General features: G+C 49.9%; 11 protein-coding genes across 11 annotated transcripts; 4 read left to right on the forward strand and 7 right to left on the reverse strand.

Annotated features, from left to right (window-relative positions):
• Positions 1–35: 35 nt before the first annotated feature.
• Positions 36–1,414, reverse strand: P175DRAFT_0501625 (putative SIR2 family histone deacetylase). Its single transcript, XM_040897210.1, has one exon. The coding sequence runs from the start codon at positions 1,344–1,346 to the stop codon at positions 195–197; it is 1,152 nt and encodes a 383-aa protein (XP_040752381.1). The 5' UTR covers positions 1,347–1,414; the 3' UTR covers positions 36–194.
• A 226-nt stretch (positions 1,415–1,640) lies between these two features.
• P175DRAFT_0523836 (DUF3716 domain-containing protein) lies at positions 1,641–2,462 on the forward strand (the record flags this gene model as incomplete). Its single annotated transcript, XM_040899337.1, has 2 exons — positions 1,641–2,056; positions 2,098–2,462. Exons 1-2 carry the CDS (start codon positions 1,708–1,710, stop codon positions 2,460–2,462), a joined length of 714 nt encoding a protein of 237 aa, XP_040752382.1. The 5' UTR covers positions 1,641–1,707.
• A 274-nt stretch (positions 2,463–2,736) lies between these two features.
• P175DRAFT_0516597 (PQ-loop repeat-containing protein) lies at positions 2,737–4,278 on the forward strand. The gene is made up of 2 exons (XM_040898918.1): positions 2,737–2,873; positions 2,940–4,278. Exons 1-2 carry the CDS (start codon positions 2,818–2,820, stop codon positions 3,994–3,996), a joined length of 1,113 nt encoding a protein of 370 aa, XP_040752383.1. The 5' UTR covers positions 2,737–2,817; the 3' UTR covers positions 3,997–4,278.
• Positions 4,279–4,329: 51 nt separating this feature from the next.
• On the reverse strand, positions 4,330–6,312 carry P175DRAFT_0479539 (co-chaperone SGT1). The gene is made up of 2 exons (XM_040895397.1): positions 5,159–6,312; positions 4,330–5,078 (listed from the first exon to the last, which is right to left on the reverse strand). Exons 1-2 carry the CDS (start codon positions 6,005–6,007, stop codon positions 4,440–4,442), a joined length of 1,488 nt encoding a protein of 495 aa, XP_040752384.1. The 5' UTR covers positions 6,008–6,312; the 3' UTR covers positions 4,330–4,439.
• Positions 6,313–6,485: 173 nt separating this feature from the next.
• On the reverse strand, positions 6,486–9,080 carry P175DRAFT_0459005 (terpene cyclase/mutase family protein). Its single transcript, XM_040894691.1, has 4 exons — positions 8,775–9,080; positions 8,256–8,719; positions 6,759–8,204; positions 6,486–6,699 (listed from the first exon to the last, which is right to left on the reverse strand). The coding sequence occupies exons 1-4, from the start codon at positions 8,979–8,981 to the stop codon at positions 6,609–6,611; spliced, it is 2,208 nt and encodes a 735-aa protein (XP_040752385.1). The 5' UTR covers positions 8,982–9,080; the 3' UTR covers positions 6,486–6,608.
• A 372-nt stretch (positions 9,081–9,452) lies between these two features.
• Positions 9,453–11,004, forward strand: P175DRAFT_0437715 (putative meiosis-specific topoisomerase Spo11; the record flags this gene model as incomplete). The annotated part of the gene is made up of 6 exons (XM_040893865.1): positions 9,453–9,708; positions 9,781–9,847; positions 9,905–10,013; positions 10,085–10,171; positions 10,235–10,294; positions 10,390–11,004. 6 exons carry the CDS (start codon positions 9,453–9,455, stop codon positions 11,002–11,004), a joined length of 1,194 nt encoding a protein of 397 aa, XP_040752386.1.
• A 330-nt stretch (positions 11,005–11,334) lies between these two features.
• P175DRAFT_0437958 (E2 ubiquitin-conjugating protein UBC7) lies at positions 11,335–11,990 on the reverse strand (the record flags this gene model as incomplete). Its single annotated transcript, XM_040893881.1, has 2 exons — positions 11,335–11,588; positions 11,744–11,990. The coding sequence occupies 2 exons, from the start codon at positions 11,988–11,990 to the stop codon at positions 11,335–11,337; spliced, it is 501 nt and encodes a 166-aa protein (XP_040752387.1).
• A 384-nt stretch (positions 11,991–12,374) lies between these two features.
• On the reverse strand, positions 12,375–14,306 carry P175DRAFT_0557680 (scramblase family protein). The gene is made up of 3 exons (XM_040900791.1): positions 13,866–14,306; positions 13,631–13,802; positions 12,375–13,571 (listed from the first exon to the last, which is right to left on the reverse strand). The coding sequence occupies exons 1-3, from the start codon at positions 14,207–14,209 to the stop codon at positions 12,501–12,503; spliced, it is 1,587 nt and encodes a 528-aa protein (XP_040752388.1). The 5' UTR covers positions 14,210–14,306; the 3' UTR covers positions 12,375–12,500.
• A 102-nt stretch (positions 14,307–14,408) lies between these two features.
• On the reverse strand, positions 14,409–15,181 carry lcl2. Its single transcript, XM_040895398.1, has 2 exons — positions 14,870–15,181; positions 14,409–14,790 (listed from the first exon to the last, which is right to left on the reverse strand). The coding sequence occupies exons 1-2, from the start codon at positions 15,042–15,044 to the stop codon at positions 14,597–14,599; spliced, it is 369 nt and encodes a 122-aa protein (XP_040752389.1). The 5' UTR covers positions 15,045–15,181; the 3' UTR covers positions 14,409–14,596.
• Positions 15,182–15,319: 138 nt separating this feature from the next.
• Positions 15,320–16,347, forward strand: P175DRAFT_0501632 (mitochondrial 54S ribosomal protein bL27m). Its single transcript, XM_040897211.1, has one exon. The coding sequence runs from the start codon at positions 15,372–15,374 to the stop codon at positions 16,209–16,211; it is 840 nt and encodes a 279-aa protein (XP_040752390.1). The 5' UTR covers positions 15,320–15,371; the 3' UTR covers positions 16,212–16,347.
• Positions 16,348–16,638: 291 nt separating this feature from the next.
• P175DRAFT_0509502 (uncharacterized protein) lies at positions 16,639–22,966 on the reverse strand (the record flags this gene model as incomplete). Its single annotated transcript, XM_040898433.1, has 10 exons — positions 16,639–16,641; positions 16,681–17,940; positions 17,962–18,860; positions 18,885–18,888; positions 18,913–19,020; positions 19,063–19,089; positions 19,114–19,192; positions 19,229–20,779; positions 20,904–21,029; positions 21,654–22,966. The coding sequence occupies 10 exons, from the start codon at positions 22,964–22,966 to the stop codon at positions 16,639–16,641; spliced, it is 5,370 nt and encodes a 1,789-aa protein (XP_040752391.1).
• Positions 22,967–23,456: the final 490 nt, after the last annotated feature.

Consider the following 23,456-nt stretch of genomic DNA (forward strand, 5'->3'; position numbering starts at 1 on the left):
TTGCGCCTAACGGTCGCCCGTCTCTTTTTCTTCCCGTCCTCGGCGCCTGTCCGATTTCCAATTATTGTCCTCAGAATGCGATTGTTCTAAATAGTAGTAGCGATTCTCGGATTTATCTTGACACACGTCTAAACTTCTGAGTGCTTTTTACAGACATCTACCTAGCTATGTATGTACAACGTCCAAGTCGTTAGTTAGGGAGAAAGATTAGGGAGCTGCTCGATAAGCGAAGGCAGAATGGCGTCCGAATGGTGGCTACAGCGCACATATCGAGATGCAATATCGCCGTCTTGGTCTGCCTCCTTCACAAGGACGGACTCATTCCTAATACCACCAAGGTTTATTATGCCAATAGGCATCCCTCTCTTGTATGCTCTTTCAACCAGTCTCCACGCGGAGAATGTCGCAAGGCTGGTTCCCAGGATAAGTAATCGTCCAGCATCATCGATTGCCTCCTCGGCCGCGACCTTCACCGCTGGATCAATATTCTCTCCGAACATGATCACCGCGGGTTTTAAAATCCCTGCGCTCGAGGTGGGCAGCCAGGCACCATCACTTTCAACTTCTACCCTGGCCGGGGTCCCATTTTCAAGCACTGGGGGCTTCTCCAGACAAGTAGGACATGAAGGGTATCGGAATGTAGAATACGGGGCCTTTGGCAGTTCGACATCACCGTCCGGGTTGAGTTTCAATCCCTTGCGCCGCTGTTCCTCTGGATTATCCGTGTCAAGTGCACCAGCGTCCACCATCTTTTCCAAAAATTCCGCCCAGGCCGGGTTAAGCCTCTCCAGCGACTTCTGGAACTCAGCTCGGGGGAATTGATTGCGGCAGCTTAAACAGACCACAGATCTCAGATATCCATGCAGCTCAAGAGTAGAGAGCTCTGGGTGCGCAACAGAATGGAAGGAGTCAACATTCTGCGTGACCACAGAGCTAATATAACCTTTGGCACCAAGGTCTTTGATCGCCCAATGGGTGGAGTTCGGCTTCGCCTTCAAAAGTCCCGGCCACCCGACAAAACTCCGCGCCCAGTATCTCTTCCGGGCCTCATGACGGGCTGCGAATTCGTGGAAATAGATCGGCCGATAGGCTTTATTCGTGACGTAGGTGCCATTCTCACCTCGATAGTCGGAGAGCCCAGAGGCTACCGAAATTCCAGCTCCCGTAAGGATGGCAGTTTGAGAATATCTCCCCACATCCACCCCGCGCAGATAGGGAGACGGCGGTGCCGTTAGGAAGGCCAAGAAAGCATCGATTGCTCCGGATATTGAGCTCGCGGACGGCGGGACGATGATGGGCGGAGGCAATGGGCCGGTGAAAGGGATTCTGATTGCTGGGGTCGTCATCGATGAAACATGTTTGACCGTAGGTATGCCCAACCTATTAAAAGGTGATTTCTGTATGTTGCCTGGCAGCCTCGAGGAACCAATTAAGCTATACAAGCCTCGCTGCGCCCGGCGGCTTGAAAGTCGGGCCGTATGGCTATGTATTACTCAGCCGCGCTAGACGTGATAGGGAAACACAAAGAACAATGGAATACTCTCTCTATAAAAGCACCAGAACCTATTCAGACTATAACACAAGACCGTTTCCCAAAGTATAGAACAATAAATTAGTAGGAATATATAAGTCATTGTCCTCGAAAATAGACAGTAGAATTATAGAATTATTAAAAATATTGGAAATATTGGAAATATTATCATAAATATGTCCTCTACTAATACCGGAGCGCTGGCCGCCCAGTTCCTTGATCTTACGACTGTAAGCGGACACCAGTCAGCTAATATGGTCGAACTCTCCGTCCTCCCTGCCCTCCGCGAACCGGTCTTGCGAGCCCCCGGGGCTAACATCAATAACTTGAACACCACTCGTGCGGTCAACCGCGAGGCGGTGATGATGCAGGTTACGGGCCTGGAGAGACTGGGGGCCAATGCTTGCTCACATTGCCAGAGGGGCTTCGGCCCATTTTCGAGTTGTGTGATGTCCCCAGGCCGTTTCAGCAACACATGTGCCAACTGCCACTGGAATAGCAGTGGCTCGCGTTGCTCCCACCGCAGTATGGTATTCCACCTACAGACTGTATACGTTAGCTAACAGATCGAGCAGTGGATGTCAAAGAGGAAGAAGAGGAGGAAGAGGAGGAAGAGGAGGAAGAGGAGGAAGCTCGCGGCCCGCCACGCCGCTATGCGACTCTGTCAGCCTCCCGGATGCACCGGCTGTTTATAACGGCGGCGACCAGTTTCGACGCCATGCGGGCGGGCTTTGCGGCCATGGCTCGTGCTGTGGCCATGGCGGCTGATGAATTTGCAGATGATGGGGGGTATGCAGCGCCCAGCAATAGGGGGGACAACCCTAACTCCCTGTACCGTATGATACTGGGGGAGGAGGATGAGGAGGAGGAGAAGGAGAAGGAGAAGGAGAAGGAGGAGGAGGAGGAGGAATGGGAGGGATTCAGTGATTAAAATTTCCTGTTTTTAGTGTTTTTGCCCAGCCACGGGCCGTATTTGGGGACTAGTCCCCTAATGAATCTACTGAAGGAAACAAACTGTGAAATCTTGCTAAGCTTGATGTTGTCATGATGGATGGATGGATGGAGATGGAGATGGAGCTTCTTCTTCTTCTTAGAATTGACTGGGCTGCTAACGTAATCCACTGGATCGCAGTTACGTCATGAGCCCTAAAAAGAGCTTCCCGTCATTTTTTTTTCAACCCCGGTTTTTCCCTTTTTCCCTTCCCCAACTTTGCAACAAAGAAATTGTGGGCTAGACTTCGAGTTGGCTGATCCTGTCCAGTTCCTTCGCTTTGCTGGTCCCGGCCATGTTTCCCCCTCAGAATCTCAATATTGACCTGGAGGCCTTGAGTGGGATTTGTGGGTATGTCTTTTTTTTTTAAAACAAACCCGCCCCTTCCTATAAATTCCGTGCTAAGAAGCAATGTAGCTCCATTTCAATTGCCTGCTGGGTCGTCGTTTTCTCCCCCCAGATCATCGAAAACTTCCGTCGCGGCTCTGCTGATGGCCTCTCCCTACTCTTTCTCGTCGTCTGGCTCGCTGGCGATGTATTCAATATCTTGGGAGCCATGCTCCAGGGCGTCCTGCCCACAATGATCATCCTCGCGGTCTACTATACTCTTGCCGATATCGTACTCCTCGGCCAATGTCTATACTATCGCGGGTTCACTCTCCGTGATGAAGTGTCCACCCCTATACCAGATGAGCACGATGATAGCGAAACACCTTCACCGGTGATTTCGAGGAAACCAACAGAACATTCCTCGCTCCTCTCCGCGCACCAGAACGGCCAATCCTATCAGTCCAACAACTCCAACTTGAGGAATATCAACGGATCAGCTGCTTCGCCCCAATTACTCTCCACCGGCCATCGAAGACACTCCGCATCTTCCTTCCTCCACCCATCTGTCGACGGAACGCACCTCTCCCCAGCAACTCCCTTTGTTGAATCAACAAAGCAGTCGCGTCGGACACAGAGCATCTCCGCCCTCCAAGCCGCCCTCTTCAACCTTGCAGCCGTGGGCCTCGTCTGCGCTGCTGGGGTTCTAGGCTGGTACGTCAGCCAATCATCCCCGAAGCACAAAACAAAGCATCCCTCCCATTCGGACAGCGAGCTCGTCTTTGACCCCCTCGGTCAGGTTTTCGGATACCTCTGCGCAGCGCTGTACCTTGGCTCCCGTCTCCCTCAGATTCTGCTCAACTACAGGAGGAAATCCACCGAAGGCGTGTCCTTGCTCTTCTTCCTTTTCGCCTGCATCGGCAACCTAACATACGTCCTGTCCATCCTGGCCTACTCCCCCATTTGCAAAAAGGGTCGCCGGTGTAAGGACGGGGAGCTTACCGCCATCTACGGGAAATATATTCTCGTCAACTTGTCTTGGCTAATTGGTAGCTTTGGGACCTTATTCCTGGATATGTGTATTTTTATTCAATTCTTTTTGTATCAGGATAACGGGGGTTACATCGCGCCTTCTGGTTTCGAGTAATGCGTTGATTTTTTTTTTTTTTTTTTTTCCCTCTCTCTGCTTTATTTGCTTGCTTGCTTGACTCGGGACCACGGAACCGTAAAAAAAGTTTATTAGGCGTTAGGGATAGGATTCCGGATCTGACATTCAACATTCAACATTCATATTGGGTTGGTTGTTGGTTCAGATTCTTCGGCCATCATATCATGATCATGATGAATCTTGAAAATGTATATACGATATATGAATCATAGAAAGACGAGAAAGAAAGAAAAGACAGAACAATGAAAGAAAAAGAACCACATATATTATCATGACTTTCCATATAGCAAGAAATAAAGTGGTTAAAAGTACATAGAGAGGTTATTAAAAAAAAAGAAGTTATTCTTCCATTTTTTTTTTTTTTTTGGCATAAACAATAATGTGACCCTAGTCTGGAATACAAAATAGATGCAAATGCTCAATCAATCACTAGGCGGATGACTCTTCACCTTCCCCTGGCTAACCTCATTCCAGTTCGTACTCAATGAAGTCCCCTGGCTCTCGACGAAACTTTTCACCATAGCGCGTCGGGTATCATCGTCCGCGTTTGCGTATAGCTTCTTGAAAAACCCATCGACCGGATCACCGCCGAAATCCGAGTCAACGGATCCCTCGTTGTCGGATTCGGAGTCGGATTCGTCGGCGGGGGGTTCTTTGCTTTTATCCTTGCTGCTACTTGGTTTGGATTTGGGTTTGGGTTTGGGTTTCTTGGCGATGAGGTTCGAGGCAAGCTTGTCCCAGTCTTTGGCGCCGTGGCGCGATGAGGTTGGATATGCTGGTGCGGAAGCAGAAGTAGTTGCTGTTGTTATTGTTGTGACAGGGGTGGAAGAAGGTGCACTAGAAGAGGGAACGGTGGTGGATTGGCGATCGGGGAGTTTGATATCTGTCGACGAGGCTTCGAGGGAACTCCATTTTTGCCCGGGCGTTTTCTTGCGCAGCATGAGTTCAATTTTGGTTGTCCCGGTGGTAACTTTGGACGAGGACTTGTCGATGGCCGCAAAGAGAGGGTCGAGAGTGAAGGCGTATTCGGAACCAGAGGGGAGGGGAAATTGGACAGAGACCTGGGTCGTATGGGTTAGTATATATATATTATATATTATATTATAATCCTTTAGACAGATGTGAGATGAGGTAAACGTACCGAGTCACCCTTGAGCTCTACATCAACACTCTCCTTTGGAACACCCTTGGCGTAAAGAGTCACGACAACCGAGTCATTGGACTGATACCACTCATGGCGGATTTTTTCTGGTACTGCAGGCGCAGTACCAGGAGTGTTCTTCTCATCAGAAGCACCGGCACTTGCCTCGTCCAGTTCCCTTTTGGCTTCCTGGCCTGTAGCAGAAGTCTGCACCTGACCGCCACCAACACCCACAATCTTTCCAGCCCTCAGGCTCTCCAGCTGGAGCTTCAATTCCTTCTCCGTCGGCACTTTGACTCCTTCCGGAACCTCACCCACAGTCACAGTCCGCGCCTCATCGCCTTCCTCCAACTTCGCCAGCTTCCCCTTCACCTTAATCAACCAAATGGGCAGCTCCTGCGCAACACCCTTTGTCTGTCCCGCACCACCAGCACCCTTCATAACCTCCTTGACCTTATCCCCCGCATCCCCACCCGCACCCGCACCCGCACCCCCAGCTCCAGCTCCAGCTCCAGAGCTAACCTTCGCCTCCAACAGCCCAAACAAAAACCCAGCATCCCCATACCGCCCCAACTGGTAAAGCGCCACAGCCCTCCTCATCTGCGCCGAGAGAATCAAGTCCCGCTTCGCTCGCTCCCGCGCAAGCACCACCGCAATCTCAGCATCTTGCAGCGCGCCAAGGATATCCGGGCCGCCATCGCCAGGCTTCAAACGGGTGTATGCAGTGGAGCGTTTGATATAGTAGGCCGGGGCGCGGGGAAGCTCAACAAGAGCTCGCGTGTAGTGCTGGATGGCATTGACGAAGTCAGAGTTTGCGAGGGCAGTGTCACCCTGTGATGCAGCGTTCATTTTTCTTTCTTTCTTTCTCTCCCTAGCTTCTATTCTCGTTCTCCGGTTTCTTTCTTTCTTTCTTTTTCTTTTTTTTTTTTCTTTCTCTTATATCTGCTTTGTGGGGGTTGGTATTTCTCGAGTCGTAGGTAGGTAGGTAGGTATGACGTTTTCCGATGTAGAAGAAGCTAGCAAGTTAGTCTTTGTGGCTAGGTAGGTGAGTATTTAGGTAGGGGTTGTTTTTTTCGAGTAAGATAGTAGACGCAGAGAATCAAACACGGTTTATCAACCAGTGAGAGCCAGGTTTCGGGATGATTTTTTTTTTTCTTTTGTGTTTGTTGTGAATCTCGATTATTCCATTGCTTTCTTTAGCCGGAGAGCCTGCGGGGAAATAAATGCTTATGTCATCAGTGTGTTTTATGCTGTGGAGTATAACTAACTAACTAACTATAACTACGCGGTACGAAAAAGGGAAGAATGTGAAATTGATCATATTAGTATTGATTAGACGCTATTCTAAGTTCATTATAGATGTCCGTGAGTGTTGCGGTGTCCCCTTTGCGCTTTCTAATAGTGCAGAGCCTGTTGTTACTGGCGAAACCTGAAAATGCAAGTGGTTGATTTACACGATTTCCTCGTTCCCGAATTTCTTGCTATACAGACCGAGAGCTCGAATGGGCCAGTAGAACTTGTAGTTCGGGTAGGAGATCATGCTGGACTATGTTAGTTTTCTTTTCAGGCATGAAATTGGATCCATGGACTCTGGACTCACCAAGACTGGTTAAATACTCCCTCGATAGCCTCTTGCAACCACTCGCCGTTCGGCTGTTGTCGAGACATCATGAGCTTCATGGCCTTCTCGAGCGGCTCCTTGTGCGGGTAGCCCGCCTCCATCAGGGCAAGAGAGGCCCAAGCTGTCTGGCATACCTGGGACTGTTCATGCTGGACGTATTGGTGTGTCTCACTGCTCAGGTACGATTCCCCCCATCCTCCGTCCTCCTTTTGCTTGGAGAGGAGGAAGTCGCATCCACGGCGGGAGTTCTCGCTGGTTTCATATGTTTCTCCGATGCTTGCAAGACTCTCCAGCGCAAACATAGCGGCGTAGGTGAAACAAATACCCCAGGAACCGTACCAGCTGCCATCGGGTCTCTGGACACGTTTGATGTACTTCACGGCCTTTGCCTTCGCTGCTTTAATCTCGTCTGTACGATAGTGGGGGTAGTATTTGCTGAACAAAGAGAGCGCAGTCACCGAAGCAGTCGTACATTCGGGGTAGTCATAGCCAATCATGATCCCACCAAACACCTCAGCAGCATTGAGCCATTCGATCTTTGGGGAACCGCGGGTAGTCTCGTACTCTGTGAATCCACCGGAAGGATTCTGCATCAGCAGCAAGCAGTCCACGCTATCCTTGAGACGTTGCTCCGAAAGCAGCTTAGGATAGTTGTGCATCTCTTGAAGTTGGATCGTCGATCGCAGACCTTCCGCTGTGCAGTCACTGACGGTGTATCCCTGGGTTTTATTGCTGAACGGCCATGCGCCCTTTCGGTGTTGGCGATAGCATTTTTCTTGGTTTGGAACATTCTCCCTCAGTTGGTGCGCGTCCAGGAATTCCAACGCTTTTGTGAGCATCGGTCGCCACTTGGGTTCATCTGCGAAGCCTGCAACAACGATGGCCTGGGTAATAAAAGCGGTATCCCACACCTGAACACCGTTGGTGCCGTTCATCAGCATTCCTTCGTTCTTCAGCCACATGTAGTCGTGGAGCCGTTCTCGGTGGCGCCGCACTGAATAGCTGTCCGGTCCATCGTGGACATAGCAAGCAATCATGTTCATTGGGTTATTAACAGGTCCCAGGCCAGCATAGTCAGTATTCTCATCTTCCATCCGGATTAATTCCCATGTCCATTCCTCCGCACGCTTGACTACCGCGGAGACCCTAAGGAAAGGGTTCCAGACACTGACAAGAAATTGATTAAGCGTGTTTAGAAGCCATGTTTTAGGGTAGTAGTTGTCCGCCTTGTGGATGGAGTTCCGGTGGCTGGCAAAATTGATCGAGTCATAGGGCTGGGTGTAGAGCTCCTCCCTCAGTTGCTTGGTCAGGGGATCCAGAGGATGAGTAAACTTCTTAGACCACAGAAAAGACATCGGCAGGAAGACCTGGCGCATATGAATCCACCATCGCCAAGGTGCAAATGGAACCCAGTCGGGAACAAGCCTGCACCAGCGTTAGTGCTTGTTTTAATACCATAGCCACACAATCACCCACCAAAGCTCGGGAGGAACTGGGTTGACGCAGTCCCACTCCATAACACCGAGAATACTCAGCCAAAATTTAGACCAATGAGGCCCGTAGATGGCCCCTCCGAACTTGTGCAACAGTCCTCGGGCTTTGACCATGCGCGAATCATCCTCGCTGACGCCCAACAAACGCAGCACAACATAGTTCATACTAGTGCCAAAGACGGAACTATGAGCCTCAATGTGCAGGCCCCAGCCACCATCCTCTGGATGCTGTCGGGCAAAGAGATATCTAATGATCTCGGTGGCATACTCTGGAGGAATGGGGGTCTTGGTCACGTAGTAGGTGATGATCAACCCTGGGAGAAGAAACATCGGACCTCCATACTCGCAGGCCCAGTTTCCAGGTGGGAGCTGCAACTGGGAAAAAAATTCCAGACCATTCTCAGCACATTGCAGGGGAGTTTTAGCTTTTGGAAGCTTTGGGAGTCCCTGGACGGAATTAGAATTGAATTGGACACGACGGCATTCTCAGGGGCAGTGGTACCGTGGGGAGGCCCAGGAAATACTTGTCGGCGGCTGATTGAGGCCATTCTTTGTTCTCTTTATCGGATTCAAGGTAATGCCATGTCTGGCGGCCATCGTCATCCAGCAGTCGCCATCTTGAATAGTCTGTTTTGGAGTCGCCCTTAGCGTCAGGGGCAAGATGGCCCTGGGCGTCAGTTCTCCAGGGCGCAATGTGACTAGCCGGCATTACCTGCACGTCGGGACTCTGGAAAAGAAATTGCAATAAGCGGGCTCTTTGAGAGTGAACAGACAATTTCCCTCCTAAAAGAACAAGAATTAGGGCGAGATCGTGCAATTGCCAGGAAAGTAAAATGGAGATTGAAGGAGTCTGGAGGAGGAAAATCTGGGGAACTATTGGACGCTTAGTCATCCACCGCGAGAGCATGAAAACTAACTACAACTACAACAACTACAACTACAGTATATCCCATACTTTCTATTTTACTATTTTCACGATTCTGGCGATTAATTCCTCAATTGAAGAGGAGGTACGCTACGTTGGAATTTGTAATTCTTGTTGTCGGTGTGGATATGGATGGATTACCTGCGAGTATGGGTTTAGACTATAACTATTCCCTAATTTATATATTCTACCACCTCAACCTCTTCACCTCATATATATCAACTGTATTCAATTCACCATTCATAGTCTCTAAACATGGATGACCCAATCGCAGCACCTGAGCTACTTTCATCTACAGAAAGAGTTCACCAGTACATTGAAAAGACTCTTGCAGCAGTCCTCGACCAACTCTTGATGGCCGACGGCCAACCCGCCATCACATTGAAGCGAAGGACAACCCACGCTACATTCTTCATTAATTCAAGGAACGGGGCTCTCGAAAGTACCGATACAGAGACAATCATCAGCTACTCCTGGCCTGGGAAAGATGCTTACGAGGCCTGGAGGTTTAGTACGCAAGAACCACCCACCCACCCCAAGAATACTTACTTCATCTCTGACGAACCATTATTGCGATGAACAGCTGTTGCTATGCGGATTCTCTCAGCTATTGCGGAAGCAATCCATTCCGGTCTGGTCATCTCAAAAAGGTTTGCTTGTGTCTCTGTGGACCTGTAGCACCTGGAAGCTAGGATAACGTGAGCCAGAGACATATATTATGGTGATCCCGTCTGCTTCGGGACGCAGAGGGTGGTTGATGGTCTTGTTGATGACTTTGCGCTTACCATCGGGGTACAACGATCGGATTTGAATGTGGTAGGTGTATTGGATTTCTGTTGTTGCAGTTCGGTATCTGCAGGATTCTTCTGATTCGGTTCCATGCGCAGGAAGCAGCTGCGAAAGGGCTTGTAACTGGCTACTACCAGCTCATAACCACGAAAGACGAGGTCATTGATGCTCGATTTTCTACCAAGGTAAGCTGCGCGCTCCGTTTTATATATGTTATTTATATGTTATTATCAATTGACTAAAGTTAGGATTGCTTGATTCCAATGGCACACGAGGTAGCTCAGATTGATATCTCAAATGTTTCATGGGTGTTGATCCTTGAGAAAGAGGTATGGTTCACAAGTGATATATTTTCTGATGTATGTATGTACAACATCCGAGTCTGATATACACCGGGGCCTAGGCTATATATCGCCGACTCGCAAGCAGCAGTTTCCACACCCGAGCTGCGGCTGGCAACGGCATCCTAATCACGGTAGGCACATACATCTCTCGCATTCTCCTTCGTTCATGCAACAGAACTCAAATCTTCATACAGGGAAAAGGCTACCCGGACCTAGGCACCAGGGCATTTGTGCGCAAGATCTTCGAAAGTCAACCGCAACCGGATAATGGGCCGCGTTTCTATGCGCTGGTAGATAGTGACCCTGATGGTATGGCGATTATGTCTACCTATAAGTACGGCTCGATGGCCCATACTCGCAACAACGGACATCTCAATGTGCCGTCGCTTCGCTGGCTGGGCCTACGCACGTCTGATGTTGTGTGTGATGCGGAGTCTCTGGGAGACGAGACATTGATTCGTTTGACGATGAGAGACCGGAAGAAGGTTGTCTCGATGTTAACTAAGAACCCTGTGTGGGCGGTTGATGGCCCAGAACTAGAATGGCGGGCTGAGCTGCTGCGAATGCTCATGTTGAATGTGAAAGCCGAGACTGAGATTCTATATCATCGACACGGGGGTCTTGAAGGGTGGATCAACCGACAAATGGAGAGAATGTCAGGGTACCTGTTATGAAGACGAATCGTAGTCCCCTTCACATGAGTCAACTATGCAGCAACGTCTATTCTGAAGAATATACCAAGAGGAAAAAAAAATATAAATATATATACTAGGCCTAGCTTCATCCTCATAGACGGGGTAGAATAGAAAGTGAGCGAAAGACCGTACCCCCAACGCCCACAGCCAGCATCCAAAGCAGTGCATAATGCAAGAAACAACAGAAGGGAAATACCGGGGCTATGCATGCATAGAGAAAAACAAAAGGACAAGCAGCATAAAGACAAATATACGCCAGGTGAATCGGCAAGTCAAGAGGCGTAACATTGGAAAGGGAAGAGAGAGGGATTACAATCCCAATCCCTTCCTGACCTCTTCGCGGACCTTGTTCTCGTACTCGCTTCTCCGCTCCCTCCACATTTTGGCGGCCTCGACATTGGCAGGACTCTCATCATTCGGCTCAGCGAGCATACTCATAACAGAAATGAGAATCTTCTCGACGCTCTGGATAGGCGACCACCGCTCTGACGCATGTTCATAGTGATTCGGGTCGTCCCCAGGAGGATGCAGTATAGAAATACACACGGTTCCGTTAGGGTAAACTAGAGTTTTCACCACGGATTAGCTACTCAACACGTACATTTATAGCCATAGTGGGGAACCCGAAGGAAGGCGCATTTCCAATCTGGTATAGAAGGAGAAAGACAAGGAGGAGGGGAGGAAGAGAAAGAAAGAAAAAAAAAAAAAACAAACGAACCATTCGGATGCCAAACACCACCGCCAACGAACTTCATCGTCGGAGGACTCAACGGGTAATCCTTCGGAAACTTGAGCTCTGCAGCAAAGACACCACCCTCGAAAGGAGTGCCCTCCGGACCCTGGATCAGGGCCTCCCAATGGAACATGTCATCCTCGGAAACGGGGCCTGCAGTGATGCCGTCGGGGGGGTTTGTGGACAGTGTTTTGTACTCGCGGAAGAGACGGTTCTGAGTCATAGACGACATTATGGGCGGGGGATGCTGCTGTTATCCTCTAGAATCCAGGGGAATGAGAGGTTGTTGGCGTCGAGGAAGATGAAGAGTAGGAGGAGGTGAGGATGTCGTTGCACGAGAGCAATGGGCGAAACAGCTTTCTGGAAAGTGGTGCCGATTAGATACCGGACTTGGGTGGATTGCGGGGGAGACTCGAGAAAATGGAAGCGAAACAAGATACCAGATATCGATAACGACGAGCGAGAGTCTGTGGAATTTAAGCGTAATTTTGAATTCATCGCGTGGCAAAAAGTAGAAAAGAGTTTCCTTGAAATGATTCTTCTTGCATTTGTTGCCACTATTTCGACTGGACTGGATATAGATGCCTCAGGCAGCAACAGCAAGTACTTGAAAGTCCGGAATAATCGATGGGTTCTATTTGCTACATTATTATATACAAAAAATCGTGTTTCTCGTCAAGGCCTGCTGACAGCAAGCTTGTGTTCTATCCAGAACCCTCACCAAAGCTGCCCCACGGTACAACTAAAACCAATCGTCTCCCCCGTCGCCCTCCCCATCCTCAGGCTCATCTTCTTCCCATGGCTCTTCTGACCAGCGATCTTCTTCGGACTCTGGCGCCCAAGGATCTCCATAAGGGCCGGTCTGGCTGCGATCTGGAGAGTTTTGATCCACTGGAGGTTGATACGGATCCGACGCGTTTGCCTGTGCATTCCCTTCACCGGTTATGTTCCTTGATAGAGCATCATACCCGGCTATCGCACCAGCACCGGCTGCACCTGCAGCAGCTCCCTCCGCCATTCCTCCCGCGACTCCAGCTCTCCCGAGGGTGCCCGCAGCCGCTTCTCCCACGGCTCCGGCCTCTCCAGCGGCAGCACCGCCTGCAGCAACTTCTCCGCCAACGCCGGGTATCCAGACGGGGAGAAAGCCCATGCCACCGGCACCGCTATGGCGACTGAAGTAGTCGAAATCAATACTGACGGCAGTCGCCAACATAACTGCACGTTGGTCCAAGGTCATTCCAGTAATCCCAGTGCCCTGGTTGGCGGTTTCTGCAGGTTGGAGAGCAGCGGAGTCCATACGCAGAGCATATACGCCGGTATCCGTGAAGATTTCGCGGGCGAATCCAGAAAAGTCACGATTGACGGAGCCGATCAGTCGGCTATCAGCAGAGCGCAGGGCGAAGTCCCAGGATAAGAAGGCCTCATCGACAAAGGCAAATTGATTGAATTCGCCGGTCTCATCATTACCTCCGATAGCCCGAGCTATCTGTCTCTGCTGTGCGCTGGACATGCCAGTTTGTGCCAAAGGTATCCGCTGAGTGCCCATCTCGGTTGCTGGGTTTGGAGAATTATGGTAGGTAAAAAGGTTGTATTTGCGTCGTAAAGGCGCCCACTGCTGCTGGGCCTCTCCAATTACTCGCATCTCATCAAATCCAAGCGGCGATATGCGGGCGTTTGAGGTTCCAGTTGCCTGAACGAGTGATGCGGGAGCACTGGTCTGAAGAGCGGTGGATTGTGAGTAGATATGATTAGCGGTATCAAGAGGGTCGTATACTCGGATTCGAGAGCTGATCCACGAAAAGGGACGGTGAAACTGGAAGAGTTAGCAAAGGGCCACCTATAGAGCTAGACCACATAAGCTGGGAAGCTTACCCGAAGGACTTCATTCTCGTGCCTGTCAAAAACATGGGTCACAAAACTCCGATGGGTGCGAAACCATTGCCGCGCCATCATATTCGCCATTCCTCTCTCCTGCTCTGCCATGTATCCAATGTGATTCCCTGCGGCATCCATGATTACGTACTTATTAGCTTGTTCGAACCCACTGCAAGACGAGAAAAGTCAGCGCGCTGGTCTTATATGGTTCGTCAAGTATAACTTTACTCACATCATAACATTCATCAACTCCAGTTGCCGCTGCACAACCACTCCTGAGTTTGCGAGGATTCCCGTTGCCGGATGCGACTCCTTCAGGACACCATTCGGGTCTTCCGGGATGTAGACGGGAGAGAGTAGTGTGTTCTGTGACGGATCATAGTTTGGAACTGGGGCGCTGGTATTGCTGACTTCTGTATTCGAGGGCGTCGGATCTCTTCGAATAGGCTCTGGTCTTCGTATGGAATTCCTGGGTCCTCGCGGACTTGGCCGTCCCCTGGTGAAGGAGCTGGCGAAAGCTCGGGGAGGCGCTTGAATCCGCCGCAAAAGGGGGACTCGAAGCTTCGAGCTCCACATGGCAGTGAATGTAATGCTGGTAGGACGGGAATACAAAATGAAAGTATTGAACGCGGGGGGGGAAGTAGGAAAGGTGACTCAATAGAGGGAGAAGAAAGAATTTCTGATTGACTGCGGCGAAACCGAAGAAATGACGAAGACGGCGGAATTAAGCGGGGATAAAACGACGACAAATCGAACCAGAAGAATTGAACGAGGCATGAAGTCAAAGCATTCTGATATTGGATTGATCTGATTTACCACCAGAATGTCAGGACTCAAGGTCCATTAGATTGTCGCTAACAGTTTTATTCAATTCATGCAAGCACACAGGAATTCCAGCAGTATACAAACGCAACTCCACAACAGTATCCAGACCATAACGATGTACTTTTATCATTTACATAATCATATAAGCCCTTTGCGAGCCAATTCGACCTTGCGCGCAGCTTCTCCAGCTTTGTATCCTCCCCTTGAGACACAGACGGCACTTCCTTCACCCAGTTCAAACTTCTCCTCGACGTCGGGATGGGGACACGGGCAGTGGTGAGGGAAATGAACGCAAGCAAGAGTACCGGGGCAGAGATATTTATCGCACCGTGCTACGCAGATGTTAGTCATATTCGCCCGGTCCCAAAAAAAAAGGGCAGTATGAAGCTGAGAGTGAACGGTGAGTTATACCTCCATCCCACATGCTGTTATATCGCGAACTGTCGCTAGGAACATTCTGAGAAGCTTGTTTACGCTCCTGCCCACCAGAACCGCTGAACATTTGCTCAAAGAACTGGAACTGAGCGTGTACAAGAGAGACTAGGAGGAGCAGAGCCCCGAGGGTTTTGATCCAGTTGGACATCATGGTGGATGACTGCACCAAATTATGGGATTTTCGGAGGGGGGTATCGATACACGCGTAATTGACTCGGCAGCAAAAGAGAGAAAGATAGTAAAAGAAGCTCCAAACAACAAGAAAATCATGTATAAACGAAATGTCTCGTTGCGGAGGTATCCTATAGTTCAAGAGAAATGCCACCTTCCAATAACTCCAGCAAGAGTCGCACGTGACCCCGCCAAGACCCGTGTCTCCGAGAAAAAAAGTCTCCCCGATTCCTCAAATCGCTTCTCGTCCAGCATCAACAACCATCCAAGCCCTCAGCACCGCCCCGGGCTGGAAATAAAACAAGCAATGATGCTGCAGCCTCGGCTCCTCACGCCCCTCCGGGCTTTAGGGAACGCAATTGCCCGCTCAGCGCAACAAACATGCCGCCTCCCAACTCTGTCACAACAATCCGTCCTCCTCCCCCGAAGCAATATCATCTCCGCACCGCAAACCCCGTCGATTCTCTCTACCCGCCTCCTTCTCCCGCTCTCCCAAGTCCGGCACGCCTCCCACGCTACCCAGGGAACCGCAAACCGACATTCACGCGATCCCGCAGGAAAGCGTCTCGGCGCGAAACGCACAGGCGGCGAATACGTCGTCCCCGGATGCATTATCTTCCGCCAGCGCGGGACGAAATGGTTCCCTGGCGAGAACTGCGCCATGGGACGGGACCACACCATTTATGCTGCCGAGGCTGGATACGTGCGCTACTACCTTGATCCCGAGCGACACCCTGACCGGAAGTACATCGGTGTTGTCTTTGAGAAGGACGGGAAATTGCCCACGCCTCAGAATGCACCGTCGAGAAGGAAGCTGAACCGGGTTTCTGTGCCTCGTTTGCCGGAGAGCTCTGCTGAGACGGCGGCTCAGTCGGATCCGGTGGCTACTGGAGAGACTGGAACTCTGGTTGCCGGCATTGAGGCTGGTACTGCTGAAGCTGGACCCCAGCTTCGTCCGGGTTATATGTGGCGCGAGGCGAACTGGCAGATTGGTCGGGCTGGTGAGAAGGCCGGTATTACCGCGAAGACCTACAATAGGAATAACCGTTGGTTGGCATGGAGGAAGAGACAGGCAAGGGCTGATCGTGCTGCCCAGATGAAGAGTCTCAAGAACAAGAAGAAAGCTTCCAAGAAGGCCAAGCGGTAAAGGCTGATTTGCTTTCAGCGTTTTTATTTCTCAAATGCTGTTTTTTTTTTATAAACCCGGGATTGGTGTTTTCTCTGTATTATAGGAAGATGTTACATGATAAGCCACTGTTCAATCTATTACTATTATTTTTCTGCTCTTTTTTTATTTCTATTTTTTTTTTTTTTGAAAGCGAGATCAATCAACTAAATGTAACTGCTGCATTGGGTTGAATTTTGCTCAGAAATATAACACGCAAATCGCAGATAAAAAGGAAATGGGGGTATATTTCGCCATATCGAACATCACACTGGATTCTAGTTTCACATTTAACATAAATCTTCGGATCATTTTACTCCAAACACAATAAAATGGCCAGGCCAGATTGCAATTCGTCAGAGAGAAAAAAGGGCGGGGGAAAAAGACAACGAGCCGTTCATAGGCAAGGCTACTGGTCAACTAGCCGGCCTAATATCAAGCTCTGGCAGACAAACTCATTGCCCACAATTCGAATACTGGTGTTCAATCCGAGGTCGTCACCATTAATAGACTCCATAAGTTTAGATTTGCGTCGTTTTTTCGATGGCATAGCCCCTGCCGTCGAACTTGCAAGGGCTATAGCCCTCGTGGATGCTCTGTCGTCGTCGTCGATGTAAATCCAGTCCCAACCGGGGGTTTCTCCCCCACCCTGCCGCTGGTTGAGAAGGGCACGAGCTGATTGAATATCAGGGACACGTTCAATCCTCGACGCTCCCAGAGCGTATGTGAGGAAGATGTATGCTTTTCTTCTTTCCTCGTCAGCTTTGCCGCTGCGCCCTGTAATAAGAAGTACAGATTGCCCGTTCAACAGATTCGGCCGTGCTGCGACTGTTTCAGACAACTGGGCCTTTGTGGCTTGATAATGTGGGAGGATCCTCGACTTCGTTGCGCCGTTAAGGTACGATGATTCCCCTGCAGGAAGGAGGTACATTTCCCAGTCCACAATCTGACCTTTGGCCACGCAGTCCTCAACCCAACGGTCTGAAAGACAAGGTAGATTGAGAGCCAAGGCTTGCATATACTTTGGACGACGGGAGTGCTTGTCAGCAATCAAACATGCAAATCCTGCATCCTCGACACCAGGCTTGAGGCGCAGATGCACCCCATCTCCGGTGAGTCCCCGTGCTGGAGATTTAGTAGGTGTAACAACGGGAGCGTTCAATGGCAGATCAAGTAGTTCATTGAACCCATCTTCTAAGATTCGACCATCATTTTCAAGGATCATCTTAGTTATGCGGGTCTTCATGTCATTGTTGTCCCCATAGGATACCGCAAAAAGCATACCGGAAAACAACCCGTTCAGGTGGCGAAAGCTCCTAGACAGGCGAATGCTTGGGGATATCGGCGTAGAGTGTCTGTCAGGAGGCGTTTCATGTCTAGTTTCAGAGATTTCAGCCCCAGAATTGTAGGTAAATGCTCGGTCTTTGAGTTGGTTCCATAGGATAGTATCCAGGTATACCCGGGCTAGGGGGACGTGAATAACATTCTCGGGGCCGGAAAGCCCTCCACTCGGGAGACTCTTGCGTTGTTTCGGTCCCAGAATAAGGGTGGAATAACCAAAGGCATCAGTAACCGGAATTATTCCTTTAGAAGCCTCTCTTGATAGATCATCCGCGCTGAGCTTATCCTTGAACCCTCTAATGATATGTGTAACCTTTGGTACATTTGGCATATCTACCTTCACTGCATCGCCAACCTGAAATTCGAGTCTCTTCACGGTACCTATAGGTACTTCAATCGGAGCACTGTCCTCGAACTTAACGAGGTATCGTGACTGAGAGGTTCCAAATGGCAGCCCGAAGCAAGTCGCCGGATAATACGCTCGTTTTTGTCCACTCCACGGGGCCAACACTTGATTCGGCGCAATACGGGGATTGTCAGCTGGGGGTTGTTGGTCATTGTTAGATGCGCCCTCCTCCACTCCTAGTTGGCTAGTTGGTACTTCGGGAATGGGTGTGGCTTCTTCGGGGGGTTGAACAACCTCAGGCATGGGTTCTTTTGGCTCCGGTTCTTGAAGGGGAGGGAGTTTGCGATCTCGCGCCAGGGATCGGGCAAAGATCTTAGACCTCTCCTTGCTCGATACACGAAATTTAGGAGAATGTTCTGTATCCCATATAGATCCCACCCTCCTCGAAGGTTTCGATCGCCTCTGAAAGGAATTTTCCAGCTCAGCGGCAAGTTCAGTTGGTGGTACCGTTTCTAATGCAGCCTCTTCGACCTCTCGGGGAGGGGGAAGATATGATCTCGAACGAGGAGTGACCGGAAGAATAGGGTCAGAGGCATATATCTGCTGGCCATCGTTACCTCGCCGCTTTTTGCGAGGTTGAATAGGGGACATTGCAATGGCATTTCTAAATTCTCGATCATCGGCAGACAAAATATTGATATCAAGATCGAATGTCCCCAGCCCAACTTGAGGCGAAGCATCAGCCGCTATCTCTGTTAATGCTCTGCGTTGCCTTCCACTTGGGCTTGAAAGAATTTTTGAATTAAGCAAAGGCTTCAAGGGGGAAGAGCTGTCGGAGATGATTGGTTGTGATTGCGTCACTCGCCCTTGGGGCCTCAGGTAAACTGGAGGTAAGTCATCATCCTCTTGGTCTGCAGCTTCGTTGTTTGTGTCACTCATCCAGCCTTGATTGTTGAAATGATTTGGACTTGTCTCCGGAATAGTAGTTGCGGGCACCACATCTTTGTAGCTCTCGGGGCGGTGGTGTACAGGTGTTTCAGCGATCCGGGAGGGCATCGATGACGATTTCCCACGAGAGTCGAATATAGGCGCCCCCTCCTCTGTCTGCACTCCAGCTCGAGCAGCAGAGTTGCTTGATTGAATCACATTGGCCTGTTCGTGTAATAATTTCGCCTGGGGAAGATGCGACGAGCCCACAGAGGCAACAGAATTTGACCTGGCACGACTGACAGGACCATCGTGGCTAGGATAAAACAGAGGCTCGTCATGTTGGGACCTAGGGGGCGAAGATTGTATGCGAACTTGCTTAGACGGTGATGGTCGCTTTTCCACGTTGGTTGAAGGATTACTTGGCAATTGAGATAGGTTTCGAAGAGCTTGACTGTCTCCCCTCATTTCACTATTGGCCTGCTCATCATCATTGCGTCCAGGAGAGCGCTGAGAATCTTTCACTACCAGTATTGGCGATGATTGAATTTCATCTAACTGTTCACCACCAAGATCCTTGGTGCGTAAGTGCGAAGGTGTGTTTGAGAAAGCCAGACCTAGCGCTTGGTCAGGTAATGGGCTCTCATGTAAGGAAAGCGCCTGTGAAAGTCGATCGTGCGCACTTGCTGCATGGCACACATCTGCATTGGACGGGTCATTGCAGTTCTCCTTATCCTCTTCGGTCGAGGAATTCGGCACTTGGGATCGAGGGATAGGTTCTGGTAAGTCCTCTTCTTGCTCCGTCTCCTCTTCGCTAGTTCCCCCAATCTGTAGTTCAGATGCGGAGCCCTGGAGTTCGTCTTCTGGAGCAGGATCCATTGTGGGCTTATCCGCCCAGTTTTCCTGTTCTGGCGCGGCGTCTGTATTTACTTGTCTCCCGCGGCGATTAGACTGTCTTGCGGGAGCTGTAAGAGTAGCAAACTGTGCAGTGGCTTCTTCATCAATTTTCCTCTGGCGTCTCATGCGCTCAATAAAGCTAGGTTCCTTGTCAAATTCTCCGTCGCTTTGATCCTCAGAATATATGTGGTTCGCAGAACGCGTCAGTCTTTCGTTCAGAACATTATCTCGGTTTGCTTGTGATTCTTTCATTGTGACGTAGTTAAGCTGCGTATCTGATGAGTCCCGCGGGAATGTGGCTGCAAGAGTGTTGAAAGGAGAGGAAAGCGAGGGTGCGACTGGACGATTCTGGATAGGGATATTCGGCGACGGACGGTCTGACATAAAATCCGACTGCAAGCCGTTGACCAGAGGAGAAGACGGTGCTTGAGTTGCTGTAAACACCTGGCTCAATGCCATAACTCCACTACCTACCTCAAGGTCCGGCACCAGGGGGTTGCGTGAGACCAGAGGAGATATCGTAGCAGCACCATCGCTGTGGCTCCGCTTGACTGCCGTCGCAGGGGTCTTTACCATGAACCGCTGAGACTCAGGGAAAAAATTGGGTTCGTAAACGATAGGAGAAGATTCGCCTAATTTGGAGCTGCTCTGGTCGTCCACCTCATCAGTGTTGGGTATGTGGCCACCGTTGGTAGCATCGAATCCAGAAAGCAGATCAATGTGGCCGCTATCCCCTTCATGCAGCGTCATGAGCGTTGCTCGATCCCCAAGATTACTATCCACCACATTGTTGCCGGTTTCTTTGTTTTGCCGGATAATCTCATCATATACCGATTGTGAAATGATTTGGGTGTCCGAGGGGAGGGTGTCGGCGGGGCCCATTTTTGAAGGATGTACGCCAGGACTAGAGCGTCGTTTGGTTTGTTCAGGATCTTGCTTGGTGGAATCCGTCGTCGAGACTATGGCATTAAGTTTTTCTTCTTCCGGTCTGGAACATTGATCGAAAGGGGACTTCTGAATAGCCTCCTTGGCAGCCAATCTTGATACACGACCAGCTGGCTGTTGTTGGACTCTCTGATCACCATAAGAAGGAGGAGCACCTTCGAACGCTGGAGGGTCAGACAAGAAAGACTGCGATGGGATAGATTCCTAGGCGAAATAACGCGGGATGGTTAGTATGAGAATCGCTGCCACAGATCAACCTGTCACTCACTAATCCCAGCGCGACGCGTTGCAGCCTCGCGAAATCGATGCTGTCCTCTTGGGTCTCCATAGTCGCTTCTAACCCACTGATACCGATATAAATTGGTTAAAAACTCGCATTTTTCGGATGCCTCCTTTACCCCAGCAACAGCGTCCGCGACGTCTTGTAAATTAAGCAAATCGCATCCCACGATGCCTTCATGGACGGAACCACTGAACGCGAAACGCGTCGGTCACGTGACTATATGTAATATTACTACAACGGGATTAGGGTCGATCGAAGAAATTTTGGGAGCAGGTTCATGAAGCAGAGGGAATTTAGCAGATGAGGGAGAAATGGGAGGGATATTTACATGTTTGGAAAAGAGAAATCATGAAATAAGGCTTGTTGGTTTGCGCTTTAAGATATTGAAGCACAGAGAGGGTTCATGTTACATATATAGTTACATTCTGTCAAACTTTACCGATCGGCCAAAAAGGTGTCTAGACGACCATTTCGTCCTGATACAGTATAATATTGGTCAACACATTCATCTTTAGTACATCGAAAGACACAGGCTATCAGTCGGGACGGATCCCCAATGCATGCAGCATATAAAACAAGCCATCAAGATCAGTCCCGGGAGCGATTCGGTACCCAGCGCTTGATGATCAACTCTCTCACTTTATAGCGGCCCAGCAAGGCTCCGATATCGTCAACAGTAGTCGACGAGGAGTTCAGCTCAGAGCAGGCTGGAGGGGGAATCTCCACGTAGCAAACAACCAGGCTCTTCCTCACTTGAGCTTGAACACGATTAACACAATGTAACCACCACCAGCTGCGTGCCTGTTTCCCGGCACACTCTGCCTTACGATCTTGGCTTTCTGACCAGTAAGGGTGATCATATGATGGGATAACCACGATGGCGAACTCTGCATGCGAAAAAACAGGACCGCGGTTGTAAAGAAGATAGTCCACTCCGAATTTTACTCCGGAACGCACAACCCACCCCAATGAGCGGAAATGGTGGTACACGACATAAGATACCAAAAAGGGGTCATCAGTCTTCAAATGTGAAGAGGGCTCCCGAGGCGGAGAGTATGAATGATGACAAAAGAGCGAGAGAAGGGAATTAGGAGATAGAACGGTTTGGTTCTCGTTGTCAAAGACATGCAAGGCGCCGAGCCCGTATACTAGGAAGAATGCTTCCTCGTTGGACAGCTGTAGGTGCTCTTCGTTTTGTAACGTGGCTTCCTCCGCCGGCCCTGGCCCATTACCACTTGAATCTGGAGCGTGTAGAGAAGATGGATTTGAAATAAATTCTTGGGTCCCGACTGGGGTGGAAAATTGGACGGCCTTGCCTTCATTCTCGTGTTCTTGTGCTACAGGTCTCTGTGCACCGAGAGTTTTGGCTTCTTTCGCTTTCCTCAAAGAGAATTTTTCTACAGATGGGATTGTGCCATTGGTGACACCATCTGCGGACGGTGGCAGCGAGGACTGGTCGTCTAGTGGAGTACTAGCTTCTCTTGCAGCTGCTTCAGCTTGAAGCCTTTGCTCGATAGCGAGCTTCTCCATCCTTGCTCTTTCCAGTTTCAAGTCGCGACGCTCGGCCCTCCGTTGACGAGTAACTTCTTCGCTTGTTACACCCCCAAGTAAGCCCCTCCGCTTCTTTTCCCGTTCTAGCCAACTAGGTTCGCTTCGACTCAGACTTCCTTTGCCGAAAAATCCCATCTCCCAGAGTGCACGCACCGTCTTCTCATCGGTGACATGCACTGACGAGGCCTCTGAATCAAAATAGGCAGAGTAGACTTCATCCTGCGGAGGGGCAATGACGTACGTCAAATACGAGAGCAGCACACTGATGATAGAAAGGGGATTATGCGGGATCAGAGGAGGCAGAGGATGGACACTCAGAGGGAGAGGGAAACGGTGGATATGTCTGTAATTTGGCCTTGGGGGTCTAGGGGGACGATTCTTAGCAGAAACAGGAGCAGAAGCGTCCCGCGAAGAGGAAGCGGTAGTTGAATTAGGTTGAGAAGCCATATTAAATAGTCATAATTGAATTGAATTTGTTCAGAGTCTACTACGGGGTGAAGAGTTAGCAAGGATACTCTTCATTGCTAGGTACAAACAACTAGGGCCCATGTCCAAAACAAGCGATTGCAGTGATTCTCCTCAGATACCGTTGTAGTCTAAAGACAGCAGTCATTGACAACAGCGAAGAAATCAAGATGCCATTGCCTGAGCTTCAATAAAGGAGTCATCACCGGAGACACTGCAAGCACTTCTTTTCAGAACCGAGCCAGTTACAGGCTGAAGCTTACCAGAGAAGCTTTCTTTCTGGAAATCAAGCCCAAGACAGCGATGAGCTTTGCTGAGGATTAGATACAGTTAGTATTGAACAACAGGAGACTCGTCAAGTATCATGTTAATAACTGGAGCTGGATGGGCTTCATCATTTTCATCCTTTTACCCCAGTCATCATTGCTGTTTCGACTTTTGTTTTCTCAGGTGGGTTGCGGAAGTAAAAATT

This window comes from Aspergillus ochraceoroseus (genome assembly GCF_002846915.1).
Source record: "Aspergillus ochraceoroseus IBT 24754 chromosome Unknown P175scaffold_4, whole genome shotgun sequence".
Taxonomy (NCBI): domain Eukaryota; kingdom Fungi; phylum Ascomycota; class Eurotiomycetes; order Eurotiales; family Aspergillaceae; genus Aspergillus; species Aspergillus ochraceoroseus.